The sequence below is a fragment of the Xenia sp. Carnegie-2017 genome, unplaced genomic scaffold (assembly GCF_021976095.1).
Source record: "Xenia sp. Carnegie-2017 unplaced genomic scaffold, XeniaSp_v1 HiC_scaffold_23, whole genome shotgun sequence".
Classification (NCBI taxonomy): Eukaryota; Metazoa; Cnidaria; class Anthozoa; order Malacalcyonacea; family Xeniidae; genus Xenia; species Xenia sp. Carnegie-2017.
Window position 1 is genome coordinate 9,722,012 of NW_025813486.1, and position 15,443 is coordinate 9,737,454.

At 36.3% G+C, this 15,443-nt stretch overlaps 1 protein-coding gene across 5 annotated transcripts; it reads left to right on the forward strand.

The window, feature by feature from the left end:
- The first annotated feature begins 165 nt into the window (after positions 1 to 165).
- On the forward strand, positions 166 to 15,059 carry LOC124447966 (anoctamin-4-like). 5 transcript variants are annotated; one of them, XM_046998957.1, is made up of 7 exons: positions 166 to 383; positions 6,991 to 7,283; positions 8,173 to 8,622; positions 9,735 to 10,834; positions 11,163 to 11,290; positions 11,801 to 12,197; positions 14,233 to 15,059. In XM_046998957.1, exons 1-7 carry the CDS (start codon positions 299 to 301, stop codon positions 14,492 to 14,494), a joined length of 2,715 nt encoding a protein of 904 aa, XP_046854913.1. In that variant the 5' UTR covers positions 166 to 298; the 3' UTR covers positions 14,495 to 15,059. The 5 variants fall into 5 exon arrangements, with proteins under 5 accessions (XP_046854913.1, XP_046854914.1, XP_046854916.1 ...); XM_046998958.1 differs by lacking the exon at positions 166 to 383 and adding an exon at positions 1,103 to 1,306; XM_046998960.1 differs by lacking the exon at positions 166 to 383 and adding an exon at positions 1,615 to 1,817.
- The last annotated feature ends 384 nt before the right edge of the window (positions 15,060 to 15,443 follow it).

The following is a 15,443-nucleotide window of genomic DNA, read 5'->3' on the forward strand; positions in this document are numbered from 1 at the left end:
ATTACTTAAGACACGTGCAACCTGGAAAATTCTGCTTTCCGCGGAAAATTTTCTTTGGTGGAAACGGGCCTGTACAGGCAAACCAGACAACGCAAACCCATCCAAGAGAAATATACCAGAAGGAGACGCGCGTGACTGGCTATGCATATAATTATGTATGCAAAATAATTATTATACAAAGGGTATAAGTTCAATAAGATTAAGGTCAAATAATATTAAGGATAATTTACAACAGAAAATGCCTAGGTTTGCCTGTTGATGTATTTCTTACGTACATAGCACGTTTTCTACTGAAATTATGGCCAGCTTAAATGCCCACAACGAAAGTACGCAGTTAAACAACAACCCGACCAACTATGAATCGTTTAAAGAACCGGACAGTGGTAGGTTTTCACTTTGATTTACATACACTTTGACTTGTCGTTTGATGCACGAGTCCTTGTTCGGTAAAGGCTTATAATTTGTGAAGACTATTTCATTGGCGAATGGACTACAAATTAGACCTTCTTATGTAACCAGCTAAGCCAAATATTTGTTTGTTATATGTTTGTTTTACGTTTTGCGACCAAAAGGAAATGCACGAGAGACACTTGTACTTTCTTCATACAGACATGGAGGCCTGTTTCAAACGTCGAACTTTACGTGAGCCGAATGCATTAAATAACACGAGATAGAACTCCTATTATCTTTTGTTTCAAATGCATTCGGCTCATGTAAAGTTCGACGTTTGAAACGGGATTAAGTGCGCCTATTGTTTCCTAGCTACGTAAATTTTCTTTCGTCCATCCTTTTTCAACTATTCATGACCTTAATGTATTGGTATTGACTATCACGCTGTGCTGATAAAAAGCACGTGAAATTTAATCGCTATTCTTTCAACTGGTAAATAGAATGGACTTGAAAGTGAATGCACAAGAGGCTCATTCCCGGGAACTGTAGAGTTTTAATCTAATCAGGGGGGTACATTTAAGCACACTTCTTGGAGGATTGCTCGAAATTACACTTATAGCCGAGATTTATGAACTAGTTAATTTGCGCTGTACATGTCTTTTCGCTAAGCCATCTTTAGAAGTATATACATCTTTCTGTGATTTGGAAAGGTGTTTACCATCTAGTACATAAATCACATGCGCACTATACGCATAATTGAAAAATCGACGAACTGTTTCACTTCGTTTCATTGCACACACTTCAATAGCTGGTGTTTTTATAAGCATGTTTAGCAGATAGAGTATGGGAAATACCGCACAGAAAAGTCCTGTTGATCGCCGCGACGTAAAGTACTCGCCTATTAACTTTGAAAAAGGTAGTATTTAAGTGTGGCTGCTTTGTTATCTTTAAAATACATTAGTGTAATTACTGGTATATGTGCGATGATTGCAATTCACGGAACACTGGTTATAATGTGTTTAGAAACTTCCAAGACCAGTTTCACCATCTAGTTTTCGATTGTCATTGTGTTCGTTTACCTACGGATATTATTACTCTATTGTTCATACATAGAAGTGTAATGTCTAAAATCTGGCTGTGTGTGATTAGCATCATCAACACAGGCATCAAGCTTCTTTCATAATTATTCATAGATTAAACAATGCATATTGCGTCTGCGCTTGTATAGATACATTAAGGAAGTATAGAGTATCAAAATGACCAACTCCCACATATGACCATATCGTTGAACTGAGGTTTTTCGATGGCCAGGTTCGTCTAAATGTAGTACAGATGATCTATGATTTAATATTTTACGTCTTTGCCATTCGTCTGTGAATCCGATTAAAGCTCTTTCGAAATGGAAATGGATAACTCGAAAAAGAAAGGTACTTGTGACCTACATTTAGCGATTGTTGTTGGCTGATTTAGCGTGCATTGAATAAACATATTTACATGATTGTATTTACTTGAAGCTCAAATCGATGTTTTTGTGTATTTGTAAGTACAATTAAAAAGCTTTCGATAGAAGTTAGTGAGTGAAGAATTCCAAAGCATCACTGACATCATGCGTATATATGATATTCCAGTAAACGCTGCATACAATATAGCTTGTACACGTTCACTTCTCGTCAAATTAAACGTGCATTTTGAAAATTTTTGTCATTTTTGGATGTATGTAAAATGTATATATGTATAGAACGCTTGAAACAGCCTGTATTGTTTAACTTTTTGTGTAAGCTTTACACTTGCAATTGTTCACTCGTGAGTTGTTGACACACGACGTTCAACCCTTGATCCACGGCATTCAATCCCCCCAACCCAGGACATTCAACCCGGTAAATACCTAAAGACTATTACCTCATCCCTGTAATGTTGGTGCATTTCTCATTAAGCCTTATAATTTTTTGATTGATTTGTAATTTTGGTTTAAACATACGAAGTGAGAGCGTTAACCCTGCCCTTGCGATAATTTACGACTAACATACGCAATGTTGAATTGATTTATTTTTCAACTAAATTATACAAGCGAGACAATGTAAACCTCACTGGAGTGCATTCTTTTGCCAATCATATTTATATCTTTAATTTGACTCACAACCAAAAACTATTGTGGGCATTGTGCTGTAAAAGTAATCGAAATCTTCCACATGTCAACTTGCTCGAAGGTTAATGGTAGTACTAATTTTTGCAGGGCAGTATTTCAAATCACTGTTTTTGTTCCAAGCCATTTTGAAAGAAAATAAACTTCGTGCGTTTTAAATATATTAGCCGCATGCTACGAAGTTGATTGTGTTCATTTTATATTTATCGTCATCTCCTCATAACACATGACATCAAGTTTCAATGACGATTTTCGCTTCAAATTAAACAGGCCTTGCAGATGTCATTACTAATTATAAGTCTTCCCATTTTCAGTACTCAGAAAATTCTAGTCATCACTTCGGATCATTCTAAGGGGCCGATTACATGGACCGAGTTGTCCCGGTTAGCCGAGGTGAGACAATTTTACCGATACCGCGGCCTCTTTTATAATTACTATTAAAAACAGCACTGTGATTACATGGGAAACGAGTCAACTCGCTTTGCTGGGATATCGGCTGTTGAAAGCCGGGACAACTCGGTTATCCGGGATGAAAATTGTCTCGTTCGCTCATGTAATCACTTTTTCCCGAGTTGCCCCGGGTAAGCGAGTTGAAAGCTATTGTGTGAAGCATGCGCACTTAGTTTAAATTTGCAAAATGGCGGAAAGCTCTATAAACGATAATGCAAAGAAAAGTAAAAAATCTAGAAAATCTGCCACGATCGACATAGATAATCGCTTTCAATGGACGTTAGAAATGGTTAAGGATTTACTGGAAGGGTTGCTTGAGTACAAATCTCAAATGGAGTATAGAAACTCAGACTTCAATGCAGACAAAGTTAAACAATATGAAGCAGTTAGAATTATTTTGGCCAACAAATATCGTGACGGTTCATTGTTTGGGCCGACAGAGATTCCTGCATATACTGAAGAAGACAATAAGGAGGATTATACAAGGTCATGTGAAAAATTCAAAGCCCAAATTCGACGAGGATATACTCGAGTTCAAGAAAAAATAAAACATCTGCGACAGAAATTCAGTAATGCTGTTACCTCAGGTACAAGATCAGGCTCAGGAAAAATGGTTATGGAGTTTTATGATGTTATGGTCAAAATATGGGGAGGATCACCTGCAACAGAACCATTGCAATTTGGTGTACAATCAGCAGAAAAAGAAGATGAGGAAGGCTTGGAAATTAATGACTTTAATACAACTTTGTCTGATGAAATTGAAGAATCTTGTCGCATATCTGATAGTTCTCATCATGAATCCATAGCAGAATGCGAGAATACTTTTAGTGAGAAAGAAAAGCATGAAGCAATAGGAAGCAAGCGGAAAATGAATGTGGTACCCACATTGATTGATAACAAACGTAGGCACATGGAACGTCAGTTATCAGCTTCCCAACGCGACAAAATCTTGATGCAAGAATCAAAAGATGAACAACAATTTCGTAAAGAGATATCAAATTCCTTGAAAGAATCCAATTTATTATTTGCAGAGTCTTTGAAGGCAATTAGTGCTTCAATGACTGCTCTTGCTTCTTCAATTCAAAAATCATGTGAATCGTCACAGCACATCAGGCCACCATACCCATCAGATCGAATGCAGTCCACAAATCTTATGCCACAGTTTCACCAAGGTATTAATACCTCTAATTACATATTTCCACCTGATATGTCTGGCCAGTCTTTCTATATTCCCCATGTAGAAAGCAATGGAGAACCCTTGCAACCACATCAACATCAATATTGACTTTTAACATTTTATTTGTTAAAAACATCATGCTTGTTTTATTTTTTATGTTGAATTCTTACTGAGTAATTCTTTATGTTACATTGTTCTTGTTAGAGTGGAACAAATGTTCTTTGTTTATGAAATAAACATGTATTTGAAGAAAAAAACTGTTGTTTTGAGAATATTAAAAAGACTAGTAAAGCAAATGTGCATTAACATATTGTTTTAGTGTGTCTCTGACTAGTTCTCCTTCCCTGGTGGTACTTGAGTACACTGGATCTGGGCTGTTTTTGTGGGCTATTTCTTCATCTCTGTTCCTAGCTATTTGATTTTGGACAATCTCCTCATCCATGTCTCTATTATGCATCTCACAAAAATTATGGAGAACAAAACAAGCTAAAATAACTTTTGGTACTGCATCCAGTTTAAGGTTCATTTTTCTTGTCAAAATTGACCATCTAGCTTTTAGGCGGCCAAATGCACATTCTACTGGGTTTCTTGCGGCTCTTAGCATGTTGTTAAAAACTACCTCATCATTGCTTAAGCATGATTGGTATTCTTTAATGCAGTTGGGTGTTAAAGGATATGCTGGGTCACCTATGAGGTAGTTAGGTATCTTGTCATGACCAGGTAAAACATGAGTGAAGGTTTGTGGTAATCTTCCCAATTTTAGTTCATTATTTATGAATGAGTTTGAAAATACTTTCGCATCATGGACGCTGCCAGGCCACCTGCAGTCAACATCCATGAATAAGCCATTTGAATCACAAACAGCTTGAACATTAATGGAGAAAAACTGTTTATAATTGAAGTAATCTTGAGAATCAACCAACGGTCTTTGAATGGGAATGTGAGTACCATCAATGCAGCCAAATGCCTGAGTCATGCCAAACCTTGTTTCAAACTCAGCCACTTTTTTCCTCATTTCCACTACCGTTTGTGGAAGGTGCAGATATATTGGACAAAGATGTATACAAATTGCATTGCAAACAGCTAAAACGATTTTAGAAACTGTACATTGATGAACACCAAAGGCATTTGCCGTCATCCAAATAGAACCAGTGTCTTTTAGGTAATATAAAGTGATAGCGAGTTTTTTTTCACGAGAGAGTGACCTGTAATTTGGAGTGTTTATTCCTTCAGAAATGTAAGGTCGCAACTCCTCGCACAATTGAAAAAATCCCTCTTTCGACATTCTAAAGTTTCGCTTCCACTCATCATCTGGGGTAACTCCATCAAGCATATTCTTCCACCATAAGTCAGTTCTTCCTTTTTTGGTCCATATAGCTCGCTTTTTCCGACTAAGTTTCCTAGCTCTTATGTATCGTGCTTTTTTCTCAGCTACTGATTTTTTTGTGGCATAGTAACTATAAAAAACTCTGTGAACGTATTGCTTGTGTGCTGCCCGTAAGTAAATGAAACAATAAAATTGAAAAAGTAGACAGTAAACAAGAATGGAGTGATGCGAAAAATTCATTGTTTACAAAATGTTCGCCATATTTTCCCGCAAGAAATTCAAAGTCTCTCCCGGAGCCAGGAGCCCGAGTACCCTAGAGAACTAACCCTGCCGGGACAACTCGGTCCATGTAATCGCTTGAAAAAAGCTAACCCGGATTCCCGAGACAACTCACCTTAACGGGACAACTCGGTCCATGTAATCGGCCCCTAAAGATTCTATTATGGCAATTAGCATACCAAAACATCATGTTTCACAACAACATAAAGGTCATAAGACACTTATATATGTAGTTGACCGCAAATTTTGCAGTCGAATAATATCAAAGAATTCAATGTTTAAAAATTTCTTATTCTGAAAGACTTGCTATCGAGGTGTTCGACAACTTTATTTAAATGTGTTGATTTTTCTCAAAATATATTGATTTGAGAAATGGAACTGCAGTCAAACGAAGCCGCGGTTGGCGTGAAAAGTTGGTATACATATTCACTTTCTTTAGGGGTCACCCGAAATGTTTATTGTGGGTCATAAATCATTCTAAAGCCAATATACGTTCGAGCGCTTGTTGTATTTATATTCTATATTCAGAATCACATTTTGAATTGTGGCATATGTCACAAATTTTTGCTTTAAGGAATACCTAAATGCCTCAAATGAAATAATCGTTGAGTTGAGCCCTCTGCACTATCTCTGTTTATGCAAAATCAGGACCTAAGAGTGGCATAAACAGCGTTGCAACATTCCCTGATAAGCTGAATGTTGCCATGTCAGCGAATGTCTGTGTATAAGCTTATCATCACATCCTTTTACTACAAAACAAAAAATGTTCTGAATTGCAATGTATAAAACGTGCGAAGGTTTTGTTTGTGATACATAATGATTCAAGTTTGTCAAATGTAAATCAAAATGAGATCGACAAATCGCAAAATCTTTGATATGAAGTTGTGGGAATGTTGTCAATGTGCATTTTTGCATATTTTACATTTCGCAACTGTAAAATGCAATTGCATGTAAGCGAATTGTAGATATTTATTACCTAAGAATTCGCACATCCCGTTGAATGTGTTAGAATAATTGACGTGTCAAAGGATTTGAATGTTTCTTTTGACCTAGTTAAGCAAATAGCATCGTATTTGAGTAGGAATGAATGTTTTGAAAGGCGGGGCGTCGCGCATCGTTAATGTTCTCGCACTTACTATATATTGAGAAATATGTCTACAGGGTTGCCAAACCCTATTTTGAACATTGAATCTAGTTGTGACGTTCAGAACTCTTCTTTCTCAGACGAAGGCGCTATATTGTTGGATAATCAGGTCAGCTCCCCTGAAGCAGGAGAAGAAAATATGGCATCGCCTTCTGTGAACAACGAGGTATCGAAGAACAAAATGCGAGATGGACACAGTATGGTCGATATGATTATGGTATACGAGATTCCAGACCCATCCACTCTGAATGATGAGGATGAAATAAAAGAAGAAGATAAGAAAAACAAAATCCGCGAATTCTACATCGACGGTTTGAAGGCTAAAGGTCTTCTCATTGAGATTGACCAATTAAAAATAAAGAAAAACGCTGAGGTTTGCTGCCAATTCAATATTGAAATCTCTTTAATTGCATGAATGATTTTGCTCGATGTTTTGATATCAAAATTCAAAACAATATTTATGTCTAGCTTAATCCTTCTATTTATTAAAATTTAAACGAATATTCAGCTAGAGAGACTTTTAAAACAATCTTTAAAAGTTGGTTGTTAGTCATATTCCAGTTTGTTGTACTTATTAGTTCTAATTAACGTTAGTAGTGTAAATAAGGTCTTAAACAACAACTTTGTCCTTTTCTCTGTTTAAAGGGAAAATTAAATACAATAAGTTATTAAATGTTTAAACGTGTCTTCATGGTTAAAACTTATGTCATGACGCCTACATGACGTCTTGCACCAGCCCAAACCATTGCTTTGGTGTATCAGAAAAACAGAAAAAACGCTTCAAAGCAGAAAGCTATGAATTAAATTGTAAATAGCTACTGAAACTTAGTCCTTTTAAATTTACCAATTTTTAAAATTACTAAATTACAAAAGATACTAAATTACATAAATTACTAAATGACAAATATAAAAAATTAAATAATTAGCTACAAAATTACAAATTGTTATTTGAACTTTCTGTTCTTTTGTATTTTATAAAGATGCTCAGTGTTTAATGTAAAATTGTAAAAGGCACCTGACTATTTCAATGAAATTAAATTAAATTTTCATATGTTTGAAGAAAGTACAATCAACTCCAGACCCAGTGCCTAGCAAGCCCACATGTTTTTCCGTGCTATGTAAATTTTAGATCATTGCCATTATTTATTTGAATTATTTTCTTTAGATTTTTCTAGAAATCTAAAGTATTTATATTAAAAGTATTCATGTAAAAGTATTTTTATTATCTAAGCTTATGATCAGAAAATTTTTCCCGTTTGCAGGACACAAACGACAAGAAGCCAACGACGTGTTTTGTCAAGATTCATGCACCTTGGGAAGTACTGACAAAAATGGCCGAAGAGATGTTTCTGCGCATGCCCTTGCAAAAATCGGACATAAAAATTCCATCGACACTTGAAACCGTGTTTGGCGAGCAGTTGGTGGCAAAATTCAACAATGCAAATCCTTTAGAATACGAAAGACGTATTACACCAGACGACGTTATGTATTTCACGGCGTACTTTACAAAGGAGCATGAGGCCGAGTTTGTGGGCATTGATAACCATGATACATTCTTTACTCCCACCGACCGTGTACGCATGGTCGAAAGAATCATGGGACAGACGCCATTCGAGGACTCGGAGGATTTGAACAAGGTTGTTGGTATTGCTAATTTGAAGTTCACCAACGCGTTCAAGGGAATTTATCCATTGCACGACGGACCGTGTGAGGTTAGTGTTGTATTCATTCTTTACAGTCTTTATTGCTTCAATTTTTTCAAATGCCTAAACGAGGTTCAGGGAAATAACTTCTTTAAATAGATAACTTGATTTTAAGAATATTTGCAATAGACTTGGTGGATTAAAATTTATTTTCATGGGCTTTTTGGGCCTAGAAGTAGTTGACTCTGCACCGGAAGTGACGCACAAAGGACAACTCATGCATTGATTATGTAGCTTTTATCATACAGAAAAACACTGTTATAGTAAATCTTATTCAAAATATGCACTAAAATTTAAGACTCTGCATGGGTGATGAGATAGTTTTCTTTGATGAGATAGATGAGATAGTTTGAACAAATAATGAGCGAAAATTTTTAACAACTAAAACTTCGTTTTCTCTTTGGCACGCATCTCCTTGCCGCTTCACCCATAGGGCAAAAATACCAGAAATGAAACAAGTTGTGAACAAGCTGTTATGGTGTTATATTTCTCCTATTAAAATTTGTGAAAAGAAATTGTTGCTTGTAGACCGTGTGCACATTTTCTCTAGAGTTTAAATAATTCGAAAAGTTTTTTCATGGGCCATTTCTCATTATCCCAACAATTATTTTGCTTTTGAAAGAAAATTAGCAAACTGTTCACTTTTCATTGATTTCGACGATGCTTATACATGTTGTCCAAAGTTCCAATTTCTTTTAAAGTGCCCCTTTTGGCAAAAATTTGCAATAGCGATAGTAAATTTAGGTGTGATTTTCAACATATCAGTGAAAAAAGTTTTTAAGTTTGTCAGATCTTTCTATTTTTATCGCTATTTAAAGTTAGAAAAAATGCTCCTTTTGATGGACCTTGTCCGTCGTTCGAAAAGTTTGGAACGACTTACCTTTGTGACGTCATGCAGGATATATATACTGACTACCTTGGATGACGTCAGAAGTTGGCTAGACCAGACTTTATCCCACGATGGACAAGGTCCATTGAAAGGCAACTTTAACCCTCCACAACAAAAAGCAATACAATTTGACTGAATTGAAAACTTTTTTACCGAAACGTTAAATATTACACCAAGTTTTTATTTTGCTAACAGAAGTTTTTGCTGATAGAGGCACTTGGCTTTATTTTAGGTCCCAGAGGGTGGTGAGCCAGAAAATCAACGCCAGCGATTGCGATGGGAGTGGGCGCGCTTTAGAAAATGGTACAAGTATCAGCCGCTTGACTCGATTAAAGATTACCTTGGAACATCTATTGCACTGTACTTTGCCTGGCTTGGTTTCTATTGCACAATGTTAGCACCTGTTGCCTTCCTTGGCTTCATAGCGTTCCTTTACGGAGTTGGCGACTCTTACAGCTTCCCTCCTGTGAAGGATGTTTGTGACAGTAACCAGACCGCTTACGTAATGTGTCCACTTTGCGATAAACAATGTTGGTACTGGTATCTAAAAGATTCCTGTACGTACATGCGCGTGGCTCATTTCTTCGACAACAACTTCACCATTGCCTTTGCCTGTATTATGTCTATATGGTCAACGCTCTTCCTAGAGCTTTGGAAACGTCTACAGGCGACCCTTTCTTATAAATGGCATACGTCTGATTTTGAAGAGGTGGAGGAACAAGTCAGACCAGAGTATGCGGCGGTCGTTACAACACTTCGTGAAAACCCGGTCACTAATCGTATGGAGCCGTACACACCGAGGACGACCATCTTCAGGAAGTACGCAGGTGTTATCAGCATCGTTACTTTCATGATTACTCTAGTTATATCTGTTGTGATCGGTGTTGTTCTATATCGAACGGCTGTTTATGCGGCTGCTGCAAAGAGTGGTGATGCGAGTGTTCGCAAGAACGCCAAAGTCCTCACGTCCATGTCGGCGGCTGTCCTTAATCTCATCTTCATTAATATCCTCAAGTTTGTGTATCAGTACGTTGCATATTGGCTTACAAACTGGCAGAATCCGCGTACTCAGACGGACTGGGAGGACAGCTACACGGTGAAAATGTACATCTACCAATTTGTGAACATGTACTCTTCCCTGTTCTACATTGCTTTTTTCAAGATCAACCTGTTTGTGGGTACTCCCGGACATTACCTCCGACCTTTTGGGGTGAAGGACTGGCGACTAGACACGTGCGGACCACAAGGATGCTTGGTAGAGTTGTGCATACAATTGGTTATAATTATGGTGGGGCAGCAAATCATCAGCAACGTTACTGAAGTAATGATACCGTAAGTGTTTCATTAAAGACATTGAAGCCATTTATACACACATAACACGTACACACCAAGCTACATTTATGACTTGAACTGAGAACGAAGTAAACAGTTTGAAACAATGCCGGTCAAAGACAACAATACTCTATGTTTCCAGTAGTTTCATTCAATAAAACAACAGTTCCCTGCTGTTCCACATTTTCAGGTGATTTGCTATTGATAACTGTAAAATTTATTTCTCACAATTGTGTTTTACTGACGGCCTACATTGACATCAATCTACAATTTACTTCGCTTATATTATATAAATCGTGTTAAATTAAAACCCTTTGCTTTATTTTAGCTATTTGACGAAGTTGTGGAATGAACGTAACACGCAGAAAGAAAGCCTAACACATTTACCACAATGGGAACAAGATTATTTTCTTCCTGCTTCGGAAGGAACGTTGTTCTGGGAGTACTTGGAAGTTGGTAGGTATCAAAAGATCTCGCTTACATTGCTACTGTGTTACAACCGTGAAAATTTTTCTTTTGTCGTTCAAAGGTTTTGTCCAATGTATTATTTGATATTGTCATGTTTTGATTTTCTTAAATTTCTCCAATATCCCCACTAGATATTTTATACTGTATTGACTTTCATCATAAAAAAACAGGCTAAATCCAAATATTCGCTCAACCAAGGCAAATATGCATTGAGCATTTTCATTATATATATTATCATGGACTTAACTAACTTGAAGACTCTCTTCTGCAAATTTGAAAGCAGCCATTTAACCAGTTCATATCTTCCCACTCCCGGCAATTGGGACAGTCAGGTATAATACGGGACTTTACTTCAATGCATAAATAGGGGAATTACTTCCAGGTAAAATTTGGCTTTGTTTAAGTACATGCAGGCATTACCAGAAGATATCCTTTCGGTTATAAATTCAGTTCAGTGTACAATCCTAATTTGACACCATCTTCTCTTTTCCTTTGTAGTCTTACAGCTCGGTTTTGTTATGATGTTTGTTGCTGCATTCCCATTGGCTCCGTTTTTTGCATTCATAAATGGCATTCTGGAAATCCGTGTTGACGCCGTCAATTTCATTCGCGACCAGCAACGACCATTTCCGAAGATGGCTGAGGATATTGGCGCCTGGTACCCGATCCTCGAAGCCCTTTCTGCATTCTCTGTTCTCGTAAATGCATTTGTAATAGCGTTTACCTCCGACTTCATCCCAAAGATGGTATATAAATACAGTTACAGCCCTGACGAATCACTCGACGGCTATTTGAACAACAGTCTGTCATATTACGACACCACCTTGTGGAACAATGAGTCGAGACCTGATGAGAAGTATAAAGTTGAAGGTGTCAAACGTCCGCTTTACTGTAGGTCAGTATTCTCATTATTGTAAGACCAAAGCACTCTTCAAAAATTGTGCTCGTGTTTTTATGCGTTTTGTCGGCTGAATGAAAGCACATTGGCATTTTTTAGCCTTTTGTATCCTAGCGTTGCAGTATGGCAATATTAAAGTAACCAATTCGAAACTTGAACGACCAAAAAACTTGAAAAGTAACATGTTTATGTGAAAATGATGTCTAATGTTCTAAACAGTCTATTTACAGAACTTTTCTACATGTCAACTTTTTCTGTTACACCACGTATATTTTATATAACAAACGAACTTTTCCTCTATCTTTGATAATGCCGTCATGAGATGTTGAAACATGATTTCAAAAAGTTTGCGTTCCTTAAATGCGTGCGTCTCTAGGCAGTTCAGCAGTTATTCAAGCAGAATTGCTTCTTCTCAGTTCTCACAACACCTTGGTAAACAATGATTTAGAACCCAACCCTCTAGTCGTCTAACTACTCTGTCAAGGTGAGGCAAGGACACCGTTTTCAAAGGAAGCAAAAAGCAAAACACAAAATAAAAAACAAGTTGAAAGAAAGTTTAAAAAACAAGTTCTATCGAACATTTTAAAAAACAAACCTAGACTATGGATTTTGAAACTTTATATAAACTCTGAAAAAGCAGATATTAGTCGTAAATATCGTCAGTTTTGCAACCTTTCAAGATGGCGGCTTGACCACTGATATGTATATTACACTAGATAACGCATCCATGTATAAAATATAGTAAGATAATTGAAGCCGGAAGTTGACTCATCTGATTATGACCTTCGTGTGGGGTATCGGTCCCACTTTACTATACTTTTGTAACACAAAATCACAGTTTTTGCGTTTTTATTCGTTCTACAAACTTTTGATTCAAAAATTTTGTGAAAGGGACAGAACAACCGGCAAAGATATTTAATCCTAAAAAGTTTGTCTTCTTGGCTTTATAATGGCAGAAAATTGAGGTGGCACAAGGCATCTCAATTTTCTGCCATTATAAAGCCAAGAAGACAAACTTTTTTGTCTTGCATTGTTTTGAAACAAACTGGAGATTATATGATGCTCTGCTTCTTAAAAAATGTAGAAATATTACAGAATCCTACTACTGCTATCAAAATTTCATCTGCAATGACGTTTATGGAAGATTGCTACAAATTTACTTATTTAACAACACTTTGTTATTCACATCGCTAATATCATAATAATTTCAAATCACGTCTTTATTATATCAGTGAAGAAACAAAACAAATCAACATTGAAAAATAATCTGAAAGACATTTGGATGAACAATAGTAATTTGAAAACGGTATCATCAAACTCTACGAGATGTACATCATCAAAATATGCGAAGTAAATGTTGTCATTAAGCGAAGCAAAGTTTTCAACCAGTTCCTATGTGAACAACTTCAATATCGATGAATATGTTGAACATATGAATACCTTTGTTCTTACTTTGTTGTAAATTTGTAGTTTAAGTATTCATCTTCTAAAAATTCCTCGTACGGCTGAAATTGTTCTCGTCACCTTCAACTTTCAAATTTCAATAAAACTTGCCATCTTATTTTTCAGTCGTTACAAAGCCAAGAAAACAGAGCTTCAGGGTTAAAACTTTCTACCGGTTTTCCTCGACATGTCATAAAAATTTTGCCTTAATCAGAAGTTTGTAAAAGGAATAAAAACGCGAAAACTGTGATTTTGTAATACAAAAGTATAATAAAGTGGGACGGATACCCCCTAAGAAGCCAGTCGCAAATGATCGATCTCCCGGCTTCAATTTTCGCTAGAGATGCGTTATCCAGTCTGATATACATATCAGTGGGCTTGACTCATTCGTAACTATAGAATTTTGGCGAAGTCAAAATATATCTAGTACACAAGGTTCTAGTTCATATTTGGGTTATGAATTGCTTTAACGAGTTCCCCTTGCCTGAGAGACACAGATTTGATTTTGGCTTTCATACAGTTGGAATACGCAAATTCTGTTGATCTTTTATTGCTAATAATTAATTGGTATCTATTTTAAACATTGCAGATACACTGGTTACAGAACTTTTGGCAACGCGGACCACTACACAGCACAACATTGGGAAGTAATGGCCGGTCGCTTCGTTTTCATATTTGTCTTTCAGTTCACGATGTCGGTGTTCAAACGTCTTCTTGCATACGCCATTCCCGACATGCCTAGCAACCTTCTCCTCAAGAAGAAACGCGAGGAGCATATTGCTGAAGAAAAACTCGACCAACCCAAGGATAGACGAGGCAAAAAGGGTGCACGAGAAAAAACATACATTTAAACATTTAATTTGATGCATGGTACTTGGATGTAATGACATTTATTCATTGAAAACTGTATTGTTAAGCGCATTCAATCTACATAGACTTGTAGCAGGAATAGCATGAGACTATTAGAAGTTGCATACTCATATTGCCGTAGACATTTCTAGTATTCTGATCTTGCACTGGAATATATAGCACATTCATTCATATAAGAAAACTGAAAAAATCCAATCTACAAAGACTTGTATTAAGAATATACGTAGAGATTCACTTAAATACTAAAAGCGGTTGCACCGGCAAGAGGCAATATTTTCAAGAATATTTTTTTTACAACTAAAAAATATATTAGTCATTTTCTGAAGTCCCCAAAAAACGCAAAAAATTAATTTTCAACTATCCCCGGTGCTTCTGCCAAACTCATATCTTTTGTACATTTTTCACATTTGTACTTGAGGAGCAATTTGAATATAAGGATATTTACACAAAAAAAGATAACTGCACATTCTTGAATGTATTTAATTTAGATATTTCTGTAGTTTAAGAATAGCTTTAAGAAATAAAACCCCCCAATTCGCGTGTTAATTTACATTTGCAGATATATTTTCCAAAGTAAGGTCAACGTTCTATAAAAACAAGCGTAAGTATAAATAAACAAGTATGGCATGTTTTGATAATCTTTTGCTTATGCTTACGTCGTAAGTGAAAATCAAAGTGAGGATCGACTTTAATTCAAATTTCAGACTAAATAGCATTCCGAGTCTTGAATACAAAGGGCTCAGTGGGAAATAATCTAAATATATAATCCTAAACAATTTCTACAAAAATGCATAATTTGGTAATGAGATCTAGGTAAAAAATTGCCTTTCACTCGAAGAAAAGGAAAAACCGAAAACTAAAACCTTACGCAGATATCTTTGCAAAGGATGAAATAGGACCGCACAAGACGAAACGTTGATTTTTAAAGCT